The following is a 20,326-nucleotide window of genomic DNA, read 5'->3' as shown; positions in this document are numbered from 1 at the left end:
CATTCTTAGACTTAACACATGAAAACACATACATGAAAAAAAAAAAGCACACTAATTGCAAAACAGCAGGTCAGACAATTAACACACTACATGTATTTTCAAAACGGGGGTCGACACACCGTCCACCGAGTGATGGGACTGCACAGCGTCTTCCTTGTGCAGCATCGCGGTCCCGGTCCGAAGTGGAGAGTCACTTGTGATCCGGGTCACGGCACCAATGTGACGGGTGTCACAACAGTGACTGTCTTCATCTCCACGATGCTGCTGTATTAATGAAGACGAGACGCGTGGATGTGTCTTTTCATTTCCTTTATTTCTGCAACACAGTATGGCAGAAGGGATGGGTGAAGTCGCATGGGTTTCGTCTTGTGATTAACCTGAATCTCCTCGAGATTGTTCTCAAATGCAAAACATTGTAGATAACAAAACAGAATTAACAACGTGTGATCGTATAGTGGTTATTTACAGAAAAAGAGAATACAACACAAGTTCACTGTTATTTACAAGATGTCCCTGAACGCATCATGGGCGGAGACTCAGCAGAACACGCGGTGCGCTTGTAATGGCTGGCGCACAGTTCAACCAGCCACGGACACTCACGGGCAAATGAGACACGACACAAGAAACTAAATATTGTTCAATAAAAACGAAATGAAACAATTATTACCTGCAACACAGTATGGCAGAAGGGATGGGTGAAGTCGCATGGGTTTCGTCTTGTGATTAACTGAGCAATAGAAAAGCACTATGAAGCACATGCGCTCCAAAGTTCCACTCGACAAAACGTGAAGTAAATAATGACACAAAAAGTAATCTGGACTCGAAATGAATAAGGGAACTAATTAGATAACACTAGACAGTACAAAAGGGGAAACAAAATAAGATATTGTCATGAAAATGCGCGTTAATCGAGACCAACAGAAAATTGCGACTCACCCTGAATCTCCTCGAGATTGTTCTGGAAACTATGGGCGGGACATAGTGCCACACTGTGCGCCGTTGCGTCACTTCCTTCATAATTTAATAATCTAAGCGCACAACTCCGTTACATATATATATAGGGCCCTATATATGTATGCGGGGTCTCGCATACGAGATAAATCTACTCATCTCCAGCAAAGCCCTATATATATATAGGGCCCTATATATATATATATATATATATAGGGCCTAAACTACCAGTAAGACTTTAGTTTGCTGACGAAGTTTCTTGGATAACAAGCGAAACGTCCGACACCTTCAAAGAAGTACAGATGACGGCCGAAGAAACATTTTCATTGATTGACCACTCCTGTACGACTGAGAGCTTACACAGACACATTTAGTAAAAGTACCTGATATTGGACTTTGAAATGTTAACGTCGCTACCAGTCGTGGGCAATAAAGGTGGTTGTGCACAGTTAAAACAGCGTAGCAAGCCTGGTCACTGAACGCCCCCAAGTCCCCCTCCTCTATCCTTCCTCCTCCTTCTCTCCCTGCGGCCTGACCGAGGTGCCATTGTCTGGCTTCCTGTGGCCGTGGAAGTTTGGCTTGCTCACACGCGCACGCGCACTCGGATTGAACAAGAGACGCGATCCCGGTAGACGCCACAAGCAGAAAACACACGCAGCTGAAAAGATTCCCGTAAAAGAAGCTCCCCGAGGTGTCAAACAAAGAAAACAAGAATCCCACTTTACGTGGAAGTCAAGTGTCAGACACTCGGCCAGATGCAGTGAGAAAGAAGTGCCAAGTATGGAGTTTATCTTGTGACAGCTGCTTTATATTACACAGCTACCAAAGAGGAGAGCTGTCACCATCCCTTCATTACAGTGAGTCTGCTCTCGATTGTGTTTGTACGTGTCCGAATACAGCACGAGGGTGGTTTATGTTAACACGCCAGAGTTCCACTGTTGCGTGTCACACGATGATCGATTCACTTGAAATTCTCTGAAAAATAATGAGTCCAGAACAGATGCCAAAAACAATTCGGTGACTTCGGTGCAGTATTTGAACATCGTCACTTGAATACATTGAAAAAGACATGCTGTGTGCAAACAAAGCAATGAAGTCAAAAGTTCATATAAAATATTGTCACGCTGAGGGGCATTACATTTACACGCAAATCACAAGCACCGGGCGTCACAATATGTCAATGCTATCTGAATTATAGCCAGAACTCACAACATCATCATAAAATTAATATCGATTTTTTTCCTTGATCGCTTATTTTTTTTTAGTTTATTTTCCCAACATTTGCAATTCCCTCTGAAACGACAAGCTGAAATCTATGAACATAAATGAGACCCAACCCAGTGGTTGACTGGCTCATTCCTTCCAATCCAGTGTGTACTCAGCCTCTTGTGAATCAAAATCAGTTGAGGCAGGCTTCGGCTCATCTGCGAACTAAATGAGTCATAGAAGTCATAGAAATGCATGGAATATACTCATGGTTATTGCATCACAGTGTACCATCACAGTCCCGGATCACTAATTCCCACAGTGGATATGTAAATGGTGACCCAAAAAGATTGTAAATCATTGTAAATCAAACACATGCACTGTGAATACTACAAGTCCCTGACTGCACCACAGTAACTGGGGCCTCTCAGATACTCATCCAACAGTCGTCTGAAGGCACTTGTGATTGGTTAGCGTTTACAGTGGAAAGTAGTTTGTTTCATGTCCAGTTGGTTTCAAGTGTCAATATGTGTTTGATGAATTACTGTGTTCTATCACAACCCATCAATGTAACCAGCAGAAGATTATATAATGTTTCAAAATACATTTTAGACACTGCTACAGTCCAAACTGTTCCAATAATTCCATTTTCAATATAACAAAAAAAATAGATCAGGTCCAATTATATCTCAAAATCAAGGATCAAATTTTACAAAAGCGAACAGATTGGAGCAACACAAAACTGAGAATATAAAAAGAATATAAAACATTTCCACATTTTCAAGATTGAGCAATATGAAATAAATAGCCACAATGAAGTGGCAGCTGCAGATCATATCGATGACTACTGAGAAGTCTTTGCTCTCCTGAAAGATATTCTTGAATGTATCGTTGACCCAACCACGTGAGTGAGGGAAGGCAACAGCTGGATGTACGAGCTGAACTCAAGCCACCGAGATCAGCAGATCCCAGAGGCCTTCTTTTGTCACCATTGCAGATGAGGGGGTTCTTGCAAGTGCAGCTGTCCCTGACCTGTACATGAAACCAAACGCACATGTTAGAGACTGTAATCTTTTGGCCAACATAAACCACAGCATGCTGAGATGTCCATCTGTAGCTCTCTCATGCATAGCAGTCATTGAAACTGCTGCTGCCAGGCTTCCCGAGTTTGTGTTTGTGTGTGTGTGTGTGTGTGTGTGTGTGTGTGTGTGTGTGTGTGTGTGTGTGTGTGTGTGTGTGTGTGTGTGTGTGTGTGTGTGTGTGTGTGTGTGTGTGTGTGTGTGTGTGCGTGCGTGCGTGCGTGCGTGCGTGCGTGCGTGCGTGCGTGCGTGCGTGCGTGCGTGCGTGCGTGCGTGTGTGTGTGTGTGTTTTTGTGAGGACTGACACATGTCCGTGTTTGCCTGCTTGAGACTATGTTGTTTGGTGGAGACGGGCACAGTGAGGGTATTGTGAACATCGGCTGAGACTTTGAAAGAGGCATGTGAAAACACCGTAAAGATGTCACTGCTGCTGGCACCGAACACTGCTAATGGACTGCGCAAGCTCACAGCATTTACCGAATGGTGTACATTGAGTGAATCACATCCAAACTCACATTTGAGCTTTCTCCACACATTAGAAGGGTCTCTACTCTGTTTTGTATTCTTTCGTGGTCTGGACATTGGTACTTGTTTTATATTTCTGGACTTAAAAATGATGTCAATAGTTCACCAGAATCCAATTCCAACAAACAGCAATTGTTTTTCATTTCAATGACTTTCAGCCTTTTTCTCTAGCTTTAGGTCACTTTATGTTCCACAGCTACAACTAATCATCATCAACATTCATGTGCAGATCTCTTCTCGTGCACGTTTGAACTTTTGAAAATATCAAAAAGATTGTCCAAATAGTTTTTTTTTTAACTTTGGGTTTTTACTCGAGAGAGCGCGCCTCTGAGGAAGCCTGAAAGTCAATAACTCATTCACTGCCAGGCATGTGCAAAAATGTGTCCACTCCAGTACCAGGGTTTTTGTCATTATCACTTGAATTCCAGGACCCACAGAATATTGAGTTTTAGGACTACATAAACATTCAATATAGCATTAGAAAAAGTCAAAGTCAAAGTCAGCTTTATTGTCAAATATGCTAATATGCAACCTTAACCTTAAACTCTCTTCTTTCGGTAGAAAAAAAAGAGTTAATTCCTTAATTTAATGGGTCTTGAGGTATGTGAGCTGGAAATGAGGGTGGCTGTCCAAAATACAATGCAATACATACATATTGGTTAATATAGCACTTTAACAACAGCTAAACATTATTTACATTAATCGTCACCTCATTATCAGTTGTGGAAAAAAACGTCAAGTGCCTGTCTGTCCATCCATCCATTCTTCCATCCATTCTATCTATCTATCTATCTATCTATCTATCTATCTATCTATCTATCTATCTATCTATCTATCTATCTATCTATCTATCTATCTATCTATCTATCTATCTATCTATCTATCTATCTATCTATCTATCTATCTATCTATCTATCTATCTATCTATCTATCTATCTATCTATCTATCTATCTATCTATCTATCTATCTATCTACCCATCTAGCTATCTAGTGAGCATGTCATCCTCATTTTAGGGGGTTTATCCACATCTTGTCTTATCAAGCTTTAAAAAAAACCCATCCATGACATGCTTTATCCCCACAAGTGGTATGTGCATCCTAGAGCGTATGCCAGCCATCTTTGGGCAGTCTGCGGGGCACATTGAATTGGTTACCAGCCAATGCCGTCAATCATGTGTAGATTTCCGCTGTTTGAGGTCCAGGATACTGAAGCCCCAGTTATTCCTGGTGCAGCGTCATCGGTCTGTGAATCGGGTCACAGTGGAAAGTGTAGATAGAACAGCGCTCTGCAAGCGACAGACCATTTACTATGTTGAAATATTCATACTAGCTTATTTGTGTCATGTGCTCGCTGTGGAAAACAGCAAAGGGGTTTTGGTGATTTGTTGAATAGGTGGTGTGTCCTTCCGGAGGCGTAAAGCGATGATGGAGAAACGTCTGAGATACGCCTCCTACTTGGAGTGGCAATGAGTCAATGAATCCAAGTTTAACTATTCATACCAAGGTTTTGCGCTGAATAACAGAGGGCAGAGGTGTGTGTGTGTGTGTGTGTGTGTGTGTGTGTGTGCGTGTGCGTGTGCGTGCGTGTGTGTGCGTGTGTGCGTGTGTGTGTCTTGATAGGGGTGGTAGTTTATGCAAATGTGTATTCTTTTTCGAAATTACAGCATAGATTTATTTTGTGGTTTCAGACTCTGAGTCAGAATCAGAAAGCCTTTAACAATGGGGAAATTTGCAATCTACAGCAGCAAAATGACATGTAGGTTTTCAGGCAAAACTTGAATAAATTGAACAGCTGAGCAGCATGTCAATTCGAAGATGTCTCACTAGTTCTCGTTGTGGTCAGAGCATAATCACTCGTTTGGTTTCAATGCCAGTTGAAGCTCCCTTTTTTCAAGCCTCTCTCCGTATGTACTTTTATGGTTGTGAGTGGATTTAGATTGAGCCGAGTTTGCACATGAGTGGACATCGTTTCAGTGTGTTAAACCTCTGTCCTCTCATAACTGCTCTTTCCCTTTCTCACTTCTGATGAAAGAGCGTAAAAAGTATTGTGTGTGCTACATTCTCGCATCTGTGTGAATACACCGGTGCGACACACACACACACACACACACCCATAATATGCAGCTATGTAACGACTTGGACTATGCAAAACTTTATCCCCAGGGTGTTTGTGTAGAGAGCTTTGATACCTCTTGGCTTTATGAATAATTACTGTGAGGGACCTGTGACAATTTCTTTCTCTTCTCTCCACAGGAGAACCCAGCATCCTGTCCCCACTCTTGTTTTTGTCCATAATGGCACGGAGAAGATTTGACCGGGGGATCTCCGGCTGACACCTCAAATCCACACATATCGGCGCCTTTTCGCCCTTCCAACAATATTCTGAGTCCGTTCCACTGAGTCCTCCACACCGTCACCATGGCGAGTTTGGCGCTCAATGAGAGTGGGATGGAGGACTGCGGCATTGACGACTCCTTCAAGTACAATTTATATTCCGTGGTCTACAGTGTGGTCTTTGTCTTGGGCCTCATCACCAACTGTGCTGCACTCTTTGTCTTCTGCTTTCGCATGAAAATGCGTAACGAGACCACAATGTTTATGACAAATTTGGCGCTGTCCGATTTAGTGTTTGTTTTTACGTTGCCCTTTAAAGTCTTCTACAACGTTAACCGCCACTGGCCTTTTGGAGATGGACTGTGTAAAGTTTCAGGAACAGCCTTCATCACTAACATCTACGGCAGCATGCTCTTCCTCACCTGCATCAGTGTCGACCGCTTCCTGGCGATAGTCTACCCTTTTCGCTCCCGCTCCATCCGCACGCGCAGGAACGCCGCGATGGTGTGTGCAGCTGTGTGGCTGACCATTGTGGGAGGAGGGATATCAGTCACCTTCTTCTCTACCATCAACAGCACAAATAGAGCCACGGCCTGTTTTGAAGGCTTCTCCAAGAGTACCTGGAGGACGTACCTTTCCAAAATCACCATCTTTATTGAGGTAGGGTTCTCATATCACTATAATAACCTTTTTAGCATGTTTATTTTTTATTTTATTTCTTTATTTTAGAGTCTATGCTTTCAAAAAGGACTTTGGACTTTTTCCCATTGTGCCTCCTTACATCTACAATTATTGAAATGTTCAATGATCTGCACACGACAAAGAAGCAGATGATTGTAAAGTTACATGAAATTGATAAATAGATTTCTAAATTTTAGATCAATAAAAATCGGAAAAATGTTGTGTGTACAGTACACCTATTTGTATTCTGCAGTGACAGCTGCGAGGCTTTTGTTGTATTTCACCTAGCACAACTTGACGCTGACATTTTTTCCCCTTCTAATTGGTAAAAAAGCTCAAGGTCAGACAGTGGATGGAGCCGCAGTTTTTAGGTTCTTCCACAAATGTGTAATGAGGTTTAGGTGTCGACTTTATCTGGGCCATTCTAAAACATTGATATTATTTGATCTAAATTATTCATTATAGATTTGGCTTCTTGTTTTAGGTTGTTGTCTTGTTGAAATATGAATCTCCTTGCCAATCTCAGATCTTCTCTAGCCTCTGACAGGTTTTCCTCCATGTCTGTATCCTGTATGTTGCATATCCATCTTCCCATCAATTGTGACTAGCTTCTTAATCCTTTCTGAGGAAATGCAACCCAGCAGCGTGACATTGTCACCACAATATTGCATAGTGGAGAAGGGTGTGTTTAGCGTGATTATTACTGTTTGTATTTTGGTCCCAAAAATGGTTTCATTTGACTAAAACTGCTGGTCCTCCAGAGTGACTATTGGCCTCGTGGCTGCTTCTCTGAACCAATGCTACCCTGTTTACTCAGTTTATGGAGACAGTCATTTTGTGGAAGTGTGCACCCTGTCTACCTCCTTTGTACAACCACAACATATTGGAAGAATGGAGGGCACCCTGGTTGCCCAGTGGTTAGTGCAGAGGGAGTGGGTTAGATCCTGGCTCCGGTCTTCCCGTGTGGAGTGTTCTCCCTGGGCCTGCGTGGGTTTTCTCTGGGTACTCTGGTTTCCTCCCACATTTCCGAAAGCATGCATTGTCGGCTGATTAAACACTAACATATATTCCCCGCGATGGCCTGGCAACCAGATCAGGGTGTCCCTCGCCTCCCTCCTGCTACCCGATGCCGGCTGGGATAGGCTCCAGCACCCCCTGTGGCCCTTGTGAGGATTAAGCGGATCAGAAAATGGATGGATGGATGAACACACTTAATTTTTTTCAATGGATGATAAAATTAAATAACAAAAATAAAATGTGTATTTTTAGAGATCCTTCGTTTTAGTAGATGGCACTCGCATCTTTGGAGGTAGGCTCAGCCCATAATTCCAAGATGTGTTAGAACAGTTCCCGGAGTGGTGCCCCACATTACATTTGAAACCCAAACTAAGACTTTTCACCATAAATGTGGGCCAAATGATTAACCATCATGTATACAAAAAGATCCCGCTGCGCTTGCTTTGTTAAATGAGCCAGAAGTGGCCAGACCACTCACGGCCACATCACAAGAGCATCATGCCTGCAATTTCCTGACAATTCCTGGCCAACGTTTCTGTGCAAGAGCAATCGCCTCCTATTTCCCAGTCAAATGTAGAAGATATGGACAACATCAAGACAGCCGTGACGTCATGCTATGAAGGATCTCAGAGTAAACGTCCTGGGAGTGCATTAAAGTGTGCCAGAGCTTGCTTGGAAGGTCTGTCGAAGGGGAAATTCTTACAGTTTGGATCTGAAATATATCTTTTGCAACACCAGTCCCGAAACATCTTACACACCTTGTAAATGGATTATCTAGACATAAAGAAAGAAAATTTAAAAACAATGAAACTCTTTTCTCGCGGTCTTCTAAAAGGACCAAAACATATTTACATGTCAAAACAATAAAACCTCCATCTTAACTTTGAAATTAACTGATGTACTCTACGTATATGGAAACACTTGACTGGAAGTACATTTATTTCACATAGTCTCTGCTATATTTTTCTCTCACTGTTTTATTTGAACAACCCACGCTTGGGTTTTTTATGGGGTCGTTAAAAAAAGGGGAGGGGTTGGAGCCACAATTATTCAAAGTAGAAAAGAACACACACGTTATTCATCTTCTAAATGAGACCTGGTATTCTGCCACCATGAAAGATGGTGGTTCAAACTCAAAACACATTGTGTGATTTTGTTTTGCAAAATCCACACGTTCATGTATGTTGACTTTTTTTTTAAATTAGAGCGGTCCCACTGAAATGACTTTTATTTGTTTCAACGTCAAAGCAGAACTATTTCATGTCGTGAAAAGTGATGAGAAAAACCACTTGTATGCCCTCAGTATAAAAACCACACAAATGATCTGCTGATTTTTGCACAGTTAAGTGCTAAATCCTCCACTAATTTACAGCTGTGCTGAGAGCAAAACAACAAACCAACAAGACACTTGAAACATAGCGTTGAATTATGCTTGTGTGTTTTGTTTTTGTCTGGGTGTCTTAACTGTGGTTTCGACCGAGGCTGGTATAAACCATGTATAAAATACAAAATGATTTGTCTGCGGTCATTTTTTTTTTAATTTCTATGTATGTATGAGTGCCCTGTATGACCCCTTAAAAAATGAAAGAAACTTATAAAAGAAAACACTTCCATGTTTCTTGTCTTTTTAGATTGTGGGTTTTCTACTTCCCCTCCTGGCCAACTTGGTATGTTCTTCGATGGTTCTAAGGACACTACGTCGCCCAGTGACAATTGGCCATGGCTGTGACAGCAAGAGACGCGTTTTGAGGATGATTCTCGTCCATCTCGGCATCTTCATTATCTGCTTCGTCCCTTATAACTCAATTCTCTTTCTGTATGCCCTGGTGAGGACCCAAGCCTTGGCTAACTGCTCCGTGGAACGTTTTGCACGGACCTTGTACCCTATCACGCTGTGCCTGGCAAGTCTCAACTGCTGCCTCGATCCTGTGGTCTACTACTTCACTTCCGAGAGCTTCCAAAAGAGTTTGACCTTGGGGAGTAAAGGATCTGGCTCTCGGCCAGAGAGCATTCCCCGAAGCGATACTGAGACACACGACGCAGCAAACACTCTACCAAGGGACACACACACTTTGGAGAGGAATGGAAAAGACACAAAAGTCGCCGAGACTCAATTTTGACAAAATGATAAGGACAAGTTGGTATCAGTGACGCTGGATTTGAAATGTAAGATGTTTGGTCCTCAAAGTGGCAAATGCATAACTCGGCAGATTAGTACACTTGTAAATCCTAAACTATGGTCTGGGCTTTACCAATTAATCCACCGTTTGGGTGCCCAAGAATGTATGTGTTTATTGCGCAGAGAATCAGCCACGCCAGGACAACAGTGATCGTCGTTGTGACACAGAGACACTTGAACCTCAAATGACTCAGACATTAATATGCACTCTCATGCACTGGATTTTCAGATTTGATATTAATGACTTTTATAACGCACTAAAACCATACATATGATTTATTGTTTTAAATTCAGGTTTTTGTAGTAAAGACACAGATTAGGCTCATTGTTATTATGATAGATAATTTGGAGAGAGGAAAGTGTTGTGTCAAGTTCAGGGCCATGTTCAGGGCCATTAAATGAAAAGGAAAAATGTTTTGATTTGCTCTCATTGCTGTGTTTATTATTTCAGTCCCATGCCTCTTAGTTTGTTATTTTGGTCAATCCTAGTGCAGACTGGCCTCGAACAGCATGGTTGGATATTTGAACTCACATAGCAGTGTGTCCGAAGCTGTTTTCAGCAGGCAGCCAGCATGTTCTCGTTGTAGGTGCAAGAGGCAGTTGGGATCCACTGGAGGACTCTGGCCTGTGTGCTGTGTCACAGGCCAAATGCTTATGATGGCTCAAGTAATGGTCCATTGTTCACTTCTGAATGAGGTCGCTCAGTCCTAATCTGGCTTGAGACTGTAGATCTGCTCAAAGTCTCACAGCAATGTGTACACACTCCAAAGTACGGCTAAACACCGTCGACTAAATAATCACCCCGAAGCACAAATAACAGGGTGCAAATACAGTGAATCAGACATGAGTCAGCAGATATCAGCGATTGACTTTGCTCTTGCACAGACAGAGTTTGGGTCGTGATGATGATTCTACTACCTTTACAATGGTTTTGAAACATACGTATATGACAAAAGTGAATCGAATTAGTGGCAAGTTCCCTCATAGGTTGCCAGCAGACAGGAATATTGACCTCCTTGAGACAGAAAAGTGGGTGTTTTGATGGTAGAAACAAATCCTTTAGTCGCTTGCAAGCCAATTAGCTCTTTATTAGAAACAAGAGTATAGTCAACATGCATCCGGTCTGAATCCAGCCAAATTAATAAAGTATAGCACATATTTTCTAACCGTTGTGCCACATGTTAGTAACCCCTGTTTGGTTCATCAAGCATGTCACAGGAAATTATCTAATTGGCTTAAAAATGATTTATTTACTCCAACTAATGTTATCTATGTCAATGTCATACTGGTAGGAAAATCAAAAATGTTCTTCCGCATGATGGCACAGGGTACAATTTAATCTGAGTACCTGATGTCATTTATAAAAAAGAAGAAAGCCTTTGTGGTCCACGAAAAACACACCTCGATATAATTGTTTGCTTTTGTGTCAATGGGATTTTTTTTCAATGTGAATTATGTGGCTTGGCTCAACCACAGGCAAGGATGTGCACACAAGCTGTGGGGTGTTACTTTGAACTCTCGTGTTAGCAGGTTGATAATGATGTCATTGCAAAGAGCTACTGTATTTTGGACAGCTGCCTTTTGTCTATTTCCTTTCCTATCTTTATTTAGTTATAGAAGCCACTGGGGACAACTGGATTTTGAAATCCATAGTAATTTTCAATGTCACTATTAATATATTTCAATGTCACTATTAATATCATCATAGATCCACCCATCAATTTTCTGATCTGTTTATCCTCATAAGGATCACGAGGTGTGCTGGACCCTGAACCGCCCCACAGACATACAACCATTCACGCACACTCACACCCAGGGACAAGTTAGTGTTCCATTAACTCATCATGCATATTTATGAAATGTGGGAGAAAACCAGATTACCAAAAAAAAAACACATACAGGGGGAACATGCAAACACAGGAGGGTTGGAGTCTGAATCAAACCCTGCACTGACGCACTGTAAGGCTGACTTTCTAACAGGACGACCATCGGGGCCGCCTCGATATGTTCATACAATATATTGTACTGTATTTATATAACAGGGGGAGCTACAGCACCATCTATCCCCCTATGAGCAACTGCAGTTGGAAAGCCTGGTTTCACAGTAGGGGTCAGGTTGTTCAAATTTAGGGCTGCCGCACATACACGTACGATTGGCAGGTGAGCCCAAATCAAATCTGCTGAGGACAACACTGTGTGTTAAACTTGGCTAATTCCAAGTAGGTACGTGGTCGTGAGCGATGCTGTCCAGTGCTAACCTCTTGGGGATTTTCTGAAAAAAAAAAAAATATATGTAACGGAATTACATCCACATGGAATGGCACTAATCATCATTCATCACATGGCTAAAATTACACATAAAAGAAAATAAGGACGACTTTGATAATTTGCCCACAGCACGTCACATCCTGTCACAATACAACAGCCGACAATGACAAGTTAGTGAGCTAATTACAGTGTCAAACCTGGTTCAAAATGTTGACTTGTTGACAGAAATGTGTTCATTCTTCAATCTGAAAAATGTATCATCGATCATCCACCCATCCATGGATGGATGGATATAGAGGGGGACACAGTGAGAGAGAGATCAGAAATAAAGATAGAGATCAGAAAGAAAGATAGAGATTAGAGAGAAAGTGCAGTCATTTCTAGGTTGACTTCCTATTTGTGAGCATGTTTTGATGCAAGATTAGTGTTCATATCAAACAAACATTTCTCCCCAGCAATGAGCCAATGTGCTTTGACACCGATAAGATTTCACAGTTTTGTGCAAGTTCCGGGTGGCATTTGCAGTGGCATTACATGAAAGCACGAGGTAGCCACTTCCCCTTCTTGTAGTGTAAAAACACAAATCATACTCAGCTGGAGAGAGGCATACATTCAAATGCAACGCGTATGCCCACGTGACGGGTTTCTACAACTGTAAGAAGGCGGGCACCTGCCACACAAAGTACCATCGTGTGTCAGTCTATCATTTCTAGAGGACAGTGAAGCCATCACTGCTGCATGGAGCATCGAGGGAGAAGACAAAAAACAAGGTAATGGCACTCTCACTGTTCTCTCTTCAAGATGCTGTACACATTTGAGACCTGTGCAACTGTCATCGTGATCCATCAGATTATTTCCAAGTGATATTTGATTTTCATTTGGTAGCATACAAGCAAACGTGATTACAACAATTCAGACAAAGACTGCATTCTCTCTTTGCGTGAAGCAATCTTGACTGGGAAACTGTCCAATATAAAAGGGCATAAAACATAAGAGTACATGAAAATAAGGGTCACCATCTGACATCGAGTGCAGCCTGCCCTCTCCTCTTTGGGTCCAAAGAGGAAGGGAGGTGTCTCGGCTTGATGGCAGGAGGAAGGATGATGTGTGGATCTGCTCTGTGGTTTCCTGCTGTAATCATTGCAATCAAGGCTTCTGAATGATAACATTTTATATTAGTGTTCTTTATTTACAATTTACAAATGATGCTTAAAGGAGAATTTGGAGATAATCATTTATATCAGTTATGTCCATGACGATTGGCAGGCGAACTAGTCCAGGGCGACCAATCCAGGGTGTTGAATATTGATATATGATGATCATAAAAGAAACTATTAATTGTGTCATTGACCCGTTTACCTATATTTGAAACTATTTTTTCATCTTTTTTTTCAAATTAAGACAATGAAACTATAATTCCAGAGGTTTATTTGTATTCATGTGATGTGGAGATTATACAAAATATTCATGTAATGTGTAGATTACACAAAACAGATGTGGAAGGGACTTGATATATATATGTTGAAGGTTTTCGTTTTTTTTTTTTTTTTCTTGTGGATAAAAAATAAAATAAAACGTAAAATAAATCTTCGTCATCGTGCCACTGAAAAAAATGTAAAACAGTCGAAGACTGTGATGTTTTTGACATTATAATGATTTCCTTTGGATTTATTGAATTTCAAGGAGATTTATGGGATGGTATTATAATAAGCCTGTTGGTTCAGCCTATTCTTTTTTTGTTTTTTTTTTTCGGGTTAGGAACACATTTCTCCATTGTGGGCCAAATAAAGGTCTTCTTATGTTTATAATTAACACCCAAAATGAGATTTTTTTTTTCTTCAGTTTTCCTGTCAGTACATTGTATACAACTGAAAACAATATTTATAATGCTTATTCATTCATAATGCTTTAAAAATATATTTGTTTATGTGACAGTGGGAATGAAGATCAATACATCCCAACCAGGGCCTTCATCCCAAGGGAATTTATCATGTGGCCAAAACATGGCTGAATGGGAAGAGCTCATGAACAAGTTGTATACATACTTTTACCTGTTGCTATTCATCCCAGGGCTGCTCCTCAACACCATGGCACTGTGGGTCCTCTGCAGACACATTAGGTATACCCCGCCCCACGCACACACAGCCCAAAGTACATGTTGGACAATACACTTATCTTATGTTTGTTTTTTCTGCATGTCAGGAAGAAGACCAAGACGGTGATCTTCATGATAAATCTGGCATTAGCAGATCTAGTTCACATCCTGTCTCTGCCTTTAAGGATTTATTATTATTTCACGCACACGTGGCCTTTTGGACACAGTATCTGCTTGCTCTGCTTCTACCTTAAGTATCTCAACATGTATGCAGCCATCGGATTCTTGGTATGCAGAAGCTGTGAGAATTGATCATCATGCACATTTTTTTAAGAACCTGTAGTTAATTACCTTTATTTGAGGAATTACATCATTTTATGATACTTTCTTAAAGTGCGTGTGCGTGTTCGTGTGTGTTTCACTTAAAGCAGCAGTTCTGAGACTTTATTTAGCCTAGGTAATTATTACAAAAGAAAAATCTTACAGCATAGAACCACATAAATAAATACCAAAAGAAAGTGACATAATGATCTTGGCTAAATGGTACTAAGTGTGAAATATTGACCTGTTTAATTGAACAAATTCAAGCTACCAGTCTGTTGTATGAAGGCAATAGATGGTGACAGATTAATTGTACTTTCCGCCGTCTAGCGGAAGAGCATTTACTTATTCTGTCCCCTAAAAATTGTCGGCCTAAGTAGAGGAACAAAAACACAAAGCTGCCACTCGCTGACTAGGGGACATGAATGCACTTATCCAGTGTAACTGTCCCCCGTTTTTATGGAACAATGTGGTACAAGTGGAAAATGGGTTGCTCACAGACACAGTTTTAGAAATGGGCAGATAACACATATATATTAAGCAATGCAATCGTACACGGCGCCTGAAAATAGCCAGTCAGAAGCTGATTTTTCTTTGTACTTTGTACACGTAAATACAAGAATACAAGACCCTGTAAAGATGGGTAATAAAAAACATTTCGACATCGAATCTGCCTTGACGAAATGCCTGCACCAGATTTTTGGCCATCTTCCACATTGACATTTTCAGTCTAGATTGTGAACGGCTTCCAAACTGCCAATGAACATTTCAAAGTCCACTAACTCCCTTTACTGGTGGAAAGTTGATACTGCAGTCAAGCATTGAGGGCTGGGATGGGAATTGGCTTACTGCATTTTGCAGTGACCCACGATCATCATCCGCAAGGTCAGTTTGACCACATGGATGTTGTCATGGGGAAGCAATATATCACTTTTATAAAAGATATTATCAGCATAGGGTGGTCCAGAAGTTGAGTGGATAGCATGCAGCGCAAAAGTCCTGAGTTCAAGACCCGGTCTGGCCTCCCTGTGTGGAGTTTGCATGTTCCGCCTCGGCTCGCGTGAGTTTTCTCCGGTTCCTCCAGTTTCCTCCCACATTCCAAAAACATTCTTGGCAGGCTGATTGAACATTGAAAATTGTCCCGAGGTGTGGCGTATAGGTGCGGATGATTGTTTGTTTATGTGTTAGGGTGTCCCCCGCCGAGTGTCCGAAACCAGCTGGGATGGCTTCCAGCACCCCTCGCGACCCTTGTTAGGACAACGCGGTCCGGAAGATCAGAAAATTGATGATTTTTTTTTGTCTTTCTTTTGACCTCAGGTGTGTATCAGCGTACAGAGGTGTATCTTCCTGCTTGACCCCTTCTCTACTCGAAAGTGGAAGAGCCGCAATGACCTCATGATCAGTATTTTGGTGTGGCTAGTCGTTGCCCTGGCCTGCTCACCCTTCATCCTCATGCGTGCAAGCAGCAACATTTCTCACTCACCTCTCATATTTAACAAGTCATCTTTTCTCAACGTCACTGTTACCCGGCAGCCCTCATCTTACAGAACACTCAACGTGACGTCTTTGACCTCCAGTCTCGGCGAATTAATGAATGGAACTCAAGTCCCCTGTTTTAAAGACTTGCCCATACGTCACGTGCCTTTCGCTCTGGCGGTGACCTTAATGGTGCTCGCCGAGTTGTTTGGCTTTGTGATTCCTCTGGCTTGCATCAGTTGGAGCTCCATCTGCATCAGCTGCTCCCTTTACCAGAAAAATAACCGGACTTTATGTCGAAGTCGACCCTCCGCTTTCACCCGCGCCGATAAGAAAGATGAGACAAAACAACCCAGCGGGGAGAAACAGCGCGCACTGCGGATGGTGCTGAGTTGCACCTTTGTCTTCCTGCTGTGCTTTGCCCCGTACCACATTAATTTTCTCCTGTATCTGATGGTGCAGCAAAACTTAGTATCTGAGTGTGCCACCCAGTTGGCCGTGCGCCAGTTCCACCCTGTGTCCTTGTGCTTGGCCAGCCTGAGTTGTTGCCTTAACCCATTGCTCTACTACTTCCTAACAGCTGAATTCAGGTTGCACCTCAGTCGGCAAACCTCCTCTTTCGCTTCCGCTTTGGTCAGCTCTCAGCATCCTGTAATGCACAGATTGTTAAGCTTTGAGAGTAGCTCTTCCAAATGAGAGGAGAGTGACCGAGTTCATTTCAAACATCTTGTCAGAGTAAAAATGAAAACATATATATGTACCAGTGGCGGGCCGTGGATTTCATTGCTAGGCCTTCAGGCCTACGTCTGAATCAATCCCGACTGTCCATTTTTACTTGAAAATTCCGTCTTGAAAATGGCAATAAATCTCCAAACCCAATCCATTTCTTCTAGTCCTTCAACCATTGTGGCTTACCGCTGTTAAATCAACACAATATATTTTCTTACGCAGCTCGCTACCGATACAATGTACTAGCTCTGGCCAATATGTTCTTGTCACCAGTGGCTTGTAATCAGAGGTTTCTTGCAAATTATGATGGGCTAGTGACTAGCCAATCAAGGTTTGCGAAAACTCTGACGTTGACCAGCACCTTCAAGAAGACGTTGGTGCCTCTTTTGGGTTGCCAACTTGAAATCTGATTGGTTTGAGCAACAGTTTGATCAACACATTTGATTCGACAGGACCCGCAGAACTGATTGTGAAGGTGCCCAGTTAGATTTCTGACCCCGGTAACAAATGATGGGAGAAATGTGATTGGTTAAATGCTTACAAAAACACACAACTGAAAGCAGCGCAACAGGGGAAAAGTAATGAAACACCTCTGCAATGTGAGGCTGATGTGCTAACGCAGCTAACCAGTTGCCCACCAGCCATCTATGAAAATGTTATCCCGCTTTTCCAGTCACACAGACATAACAGCTATTTCATTGTGTAATGGTTGACTGACAAGAAATGCAACATTAGAAATGTATAAAATGGTCTGCGCTGAGCAGAATGAGATGGCGTGGTTTGAGCACTCTGAGACTTTTAATATGAAGTTCAATACACAAATGGATACAAATAAAACTTAAAATATTTGAAACTGTGTTGCTGTACCACTGTAAACCGCAACCACATCAATAACCACATTATTCAATAATAACTCTCATCCGTGTCCATCGAGCCTCATCCTTGAACACAGTTCTTTAATTTAATCTCGTTCGATTGTCAAAGATGGTGGGAATGCTGTCGGCAGTCAGTAAAGAAATGCAATTTTACTGTCAGGGCAATCTAAACTGTTTACTTCCTGTTATGCAAGTTGGTGAAAATTGCTCAACCCCATCAAGCAACATATTTTGAAATTCGCTTTCAACAAGTTAAAGACTGGGACCAATTGAATAGAGTCAAATGCAACGCATGGTGCATGCATTTCGGATTGCATCAGAAATGGTCCTCATTCAATTATTTTGCAGCATTTTATAGTGAGATGCTTTCTATTTCAAAACAAAAAACAGATAATCTCATTTTATTTTCAATTTCCATTTTTCTGGGGTTGAAGAATCCATCAAATTGTTTTTGTTTTCAACGTGCCCCTGAACAGACAATGTGTTTTGCGAATTCTTATAAACCACACCCTGTCCTTCACTCACAGGAAACCCTGTGTGGACCGAAAAGGCTTCTGGGGCAGGCAGGCAAGCGAGACAAAGGCACTGAGACGTAAAAGGACATGGTTCGATCAGAGCAACAGGAAATAGTGATATCTTAACAAAAACAAGCTTCAGAACAAAGCATGAAGAATGGAACCAAAGATGGAAAGTGAGTAATATAGTAAGGAGAACGGATGGGATGAGTGATGGTTAAGACCTTCTACTTCCCCACCTCGTGATGCTTCAGGCCCTCAAAATGGAAGGCAGACAGAGGTTAGGTATTGTAAATGTTTTAATGAACCAACTCTTCCTGAAGAAAAGCTGTTTGGAGTTGACAACATCCGGATTCTTGGAATTTGGCTCTTACGAAGAAATGTTTGTTTCTCCAAGGAATGTCAGTTATGTAGAGTGGCTGTGTGTGTGTGTGTGTGTGTGTGTGTGCGCGCGCGTGCGTGCGTGTGTGTGTGTGTGTGTGTGTGTGTGCGTGTGTGTGTGTGTGTGCGTGCGTGCGTATACATTTTTTTCCACACTTGCTCTGAATGTCACCGTGCACATGCTAACTAAACACAGTCTTGTGTCACTGCCATTAATTGGCACAGTACACACGGAACGACAAGGGTGTTCATTTATTCTTCCCATCCATCCATCCATCCATCCATTTATTTGCTTATCTGCTTCATCCTCACAAGTGTCCTCACAAGGGCATGCTGGAGCCTATGCTAGGTGTTGGAAAAACCATCCGCACTCAGGGGCACTAGGGACAATTTGCTTTCAACATTTAGCTTGTAGTAGACGTGCACATTCCACCATGACGTCCCTGATCCACTGCTGAAAAGGATGCTTTGATACTCTTCTCTTTCATTGAGAGGGTACAGCAAGTCCTGAAGAATGAATGACTCTCTGTGTCTTTGTGTTGTCATATTATGTTTTTTTTAATATTTTGTTCCGCTCAAGATGGTTTCGCGTGAACACGGAGCGGCTCCCCTCTCTCTCCCGGCAAATTGCCGTTTTCGTGTTTATTATGTTTGTTAAAGTGCCTTACACGCTGGGTCTGAGAGGACAGTAATTTCATATGTGCTGTATGTCATGCATATTTGACAATAAAGGTGACTTTGACTTGGAATAGAGATACAGTGGTCCCTCGGTTCTCGAACGCCTCACAGTTCGAACAAATCGGTGTTCGAACGCCAATACGACGCATGAGTGCATACGCGAGGGTGGGGAGCTGAGCGGCGCACGGGTGTATCGCTCTGTTCGTCACCAACTGTTTTCGCTAGCGGACATGCTGCGTTTTGCTCTAGCGTTTAATATAGGTGTACGAAGAGTCGAAATGTCGGTGGATTTGCAAACATTGTAAATAATCACCGCAAATGTTAACACAAGTGTTTTGCATGTAGACTGAGGTGGGTGTGAATGTGCTGGTGTATTTACAGCGATGAAATCAGTTTCTTTTTGAATCAACAGGGTATCTTCAGTGCAACCGGTAAGTTGACTGACAGATGTATGCAACATGTTTTCAAGCTTTCGGATATAAGTAAGTCACATCCACTCAAATGCATGATGCTGATGGCTGTTTTGTCTCAATGAAGCGGCAGGAGAAATTTGCTTCCTTCAATCATCACATGGTTAAACCAAACTGAAGTAGATTTGTCTTTTCTCCCACGATTGCTTTTGGAATGCTGATTTTTTTTTCTCCCTGTGATTCATCTGAGGACTGGACTTGTGGCTCCAAGTCAGAGGAACTCCTCAAAATGATAATTGCCATGGACCCACCTATCAGCGTACGATGATGGCCAACGTGCCTAGTACAAGCCCTGTTGTTACTGTAGGGAATAAGATAACAATGAGAAGAAGAATGAACGGCAGTTGTCAAATTTTTGGGAAACTGTGACTGTACCAGCACCGTGTGTATGCAGTGATGTACAGTGTCATCATTGTGACAGGCTTGCTGGGGAATATACTAGCATTATGTGTGTTCAGGGTTTACATTAGAGAAACAAACAAGGCAGTGGTGTTTATGATGAATCTGGCTGTGGCAGACATGATGCAGGTACTGTTCTTTTTATA

At 42.1% G+C, this 20,326-nt stretch overlaps 2 protein-coding genes across 4 annotated transcripts; both read left to right on the top strand.

The window, feature by feature from the left end:
- Positions 1 to 1,498: 1,498 nt before the first annotated feature.
- Positions 1,499 to 10,403, top strand: lpar4 (lysophosphatidic acid receptor 4). Its single transcript, XM_088989600.1, has 3 exons — positions 1,499 to 1,808; positions 6,016 to 6,756; positions 9,426 to 10,403. The coding sequence occupies exons 2-3, from the start codon at positions 6,181 to 6,183 to the stop codon at positions 9,912 to 9,914; spliced, it is 1,065 nt and encodes a 354-aa protein (XP_088845726.1). The 5' UTR covers positions 1,499 to 1,808; positions 6,016 to 6,180; the 3' UTR covers positions 9,915 to 10,403.
- Positions 10,404 to 11,800: 1,397 nt separating this feature from the next.
- On the top strand, positions 11,801 to 17,878 carry p2ry10 (P2Y receptor family member 10). Of its 3 annotated transcripts, none has more exons than XM_088989599.1 (4): positions 11,801 to 13,011; positions 14,177 to 14,360; positions 14,444 to 14,459; positions 15,975 to 17,878. In XM_088989599.1, exons 2-4 carry the CDS (start codon positions 14,182 to 14,184, stop codon positions 16,827 to 16,829), a joined length of 1,050 nt encoding a protein of 349 aa, XP_088845725.1. In that variant the 5' UTR covers positions 11,801 to 13,011; positions 14,177 to 14,181; the 3' UTR covers positions 16,830 to 17,878. The 3 variants fall into 3 exon arrangements, with proteins under 3 accessions (XP_088845725.1, XP_088845724.1, XP_088845723.1); XM_088989598.1 differs by having other exon boundaries at positions 11,804 to 13,011; positions 14,312 to 14,360; positions 14,444 to 14,624; positions 15,975 to 17,875; XM_088989597.1 differs by having other exon boundaries at positions 11,804 to 13,011; positions 14,444 to 14,624; positions 15,975 to 17,872.
- The last annotated feature ends 2,448 nt before the right edge of the window (positions 17,879 to 20,326 follow it).

This window comes from Hippocampus bargibanti, linkage group LG02, assembly GCF_051943395.1.
Source record: "Hippocampus bargibanti isolate YZ-2025 linkage group LG02, ASM5194339v1, whole genome shotgun sequence".
Lineage (NCBI taxonomy): Eukaryota > Metazoa > Chordata > Actinopteri > Syngnathiformes > Syngnathidae > Hippocampus > Hippocampus bargibanti.
This window is presented reverse-complemented; position numbering and strand designations above follow the sequence as displayed.